The sequence below is a fragment of the Polypterus senegalus genome, chromosome 2, assembly GCF_016835505.1.
Source record: "Polypterus senegalus isolate Bchr_013 chromosome 2, ASM1683550v1, whole genome shotgun sequence".
NCBI classification, from domain to species: Eukaryota; Metazoa; Chordata; class Cladistia; order Polypteriformes; family Polypteridae; genus Polypterus; species Polypterus senegalus.
Window position 1 is genome coordinate 279,536,557 of NC_053155.1, and position 1,380 is coordinate 279,537,936.

The 1,380-nt window shown below is 38.0% G+C and overlaps 1 protein-coding gene across 1 annotated transcript; it reads right to left on the reverse strand.

Moving 5' to 3' along the window:
* Positions 1 to 426: 426 nt before the first annotated feature.
* Positions 427 to 1,380, reverse strand: LOC120524556 (olfactory receptor 52E4-like). The gene has a single exon (XM_039746389.1). It carries the CDS (start codon positions 1,378 to 1,380, stop codon positions 427 to 429), a length of 954 nt encoding a protein of 317 aa, XP_039602323.1.

Sequence of the window (1,380 nt, forward strand, 5' to 3'; positions counted from 1 at the left end):
TGACTGGAGGCGTTACCACAGCAGCTGCTATAGTTTTGAATCCATTAATTGTTTATTTGATAGAGGTTTCTGAGACAAGAAGCGTTCCACATCTTTTTACGCAGTTCCATGCTTGAAAGACAATATCGGGTTTAACGACTTGTTAAATGTAAGAAACGGAATTTATTAATAGCCGCTGTGATTAAGTGGAGATGAAGCGCACCTTTGCATCAGAAGGAGGTGGATCTTTTTGTGGCTTTGCACACCGGGTAGTGGCTAAAATAAAGGAAGCCTTCGGAGATCGAAGGGAGTATGTTCCTTAGCCAACTGTGATTAACTGTCAAGTAAACGTCAAGTGTGACAACACCAACCTGGATTTTTGGCTGCGTTTGTAACATACTTTTAGTTTTACTTGATCGCGCTCATATTCGTATTACTTTCAAACTTTTACTTTATTGAATGGGTTGTTTTCTTGAGAAAAAGTTTTATAAATCCTTCACGGATTTCCTTATTTCTTGCAGCGTAAATAACTGGATTTAATATAGATGGAAGAATGAGATATAAAGTGGTTGTTATAACAACTAATTGTTGAGACTGATTTTGTCCAAATCTGTTAATCAAATATGTCAGCAGGGAACTTGTGTAAATATATAATATAACAGTAAAATGAGGGCCACACGTGCTAAAAGCTTTGACACGTGCTGTTTTGGATGCCAACTTCAATACTGCTCTGATAATCATAATATAAGTGAATGAAATATACATGAGGTCCATACCAACAACCAAGAAGGCAACACACAGCCCATAAATATTATTCAGTGTTATATCGGCGCAAGACAGCCTAGCTACAGGAATGTGATCGCAGTAACATTGAGGGACATCAGTGGATAAGCAATAAGGCAACCTTGACGCCAGCACAGGAAACATGCCGGTTAAAACAATGCATCGCAGAAAAACTACTAGGAGGATTTTAGTAATAGTGGCAGGCGTTAAGATGGATGTGTAACGTAAAGGATTGCAGATGGCAACATAACGATCATAAGCCATAACGGCCAGTACACCAGATTCCATCGCACTCAGAAAGAGAACAAAGAACATTTGTAAAAAGCAAACATGAAAAGAAATAGCTCGATCATTAAATATTGTTATCTGCAATATCTTCGGAATTGTGGAAACGCATCCACCTATGTCAATTACCGCCAGAACACAAAGAAAAATGTACATCGGCGTGTGCAGATTTTGTTCAAGTTTTACAACACAAATTAGAGTAATATTTACCGCACAGGCAAAAGAAAATATAACAATGTAAGCAATCGAGAGCCAGAGAAAATAAACTTCCAATCCAATGAAACCGTTCAAGAAAAAGTCTGGAGTTGAGAGTGACGTGTTGAAAGACTGCAT

What these genes read in the sequence shown, in the direction of transcription:
- LOC120524556 (XM_039746389.1), bottom strand. Translation starts at nt 1,380, where the DNA reads ATGCAGTCTTTCAACACGTCACTCTCAACTCCAGACTTTTTCTTGAAC.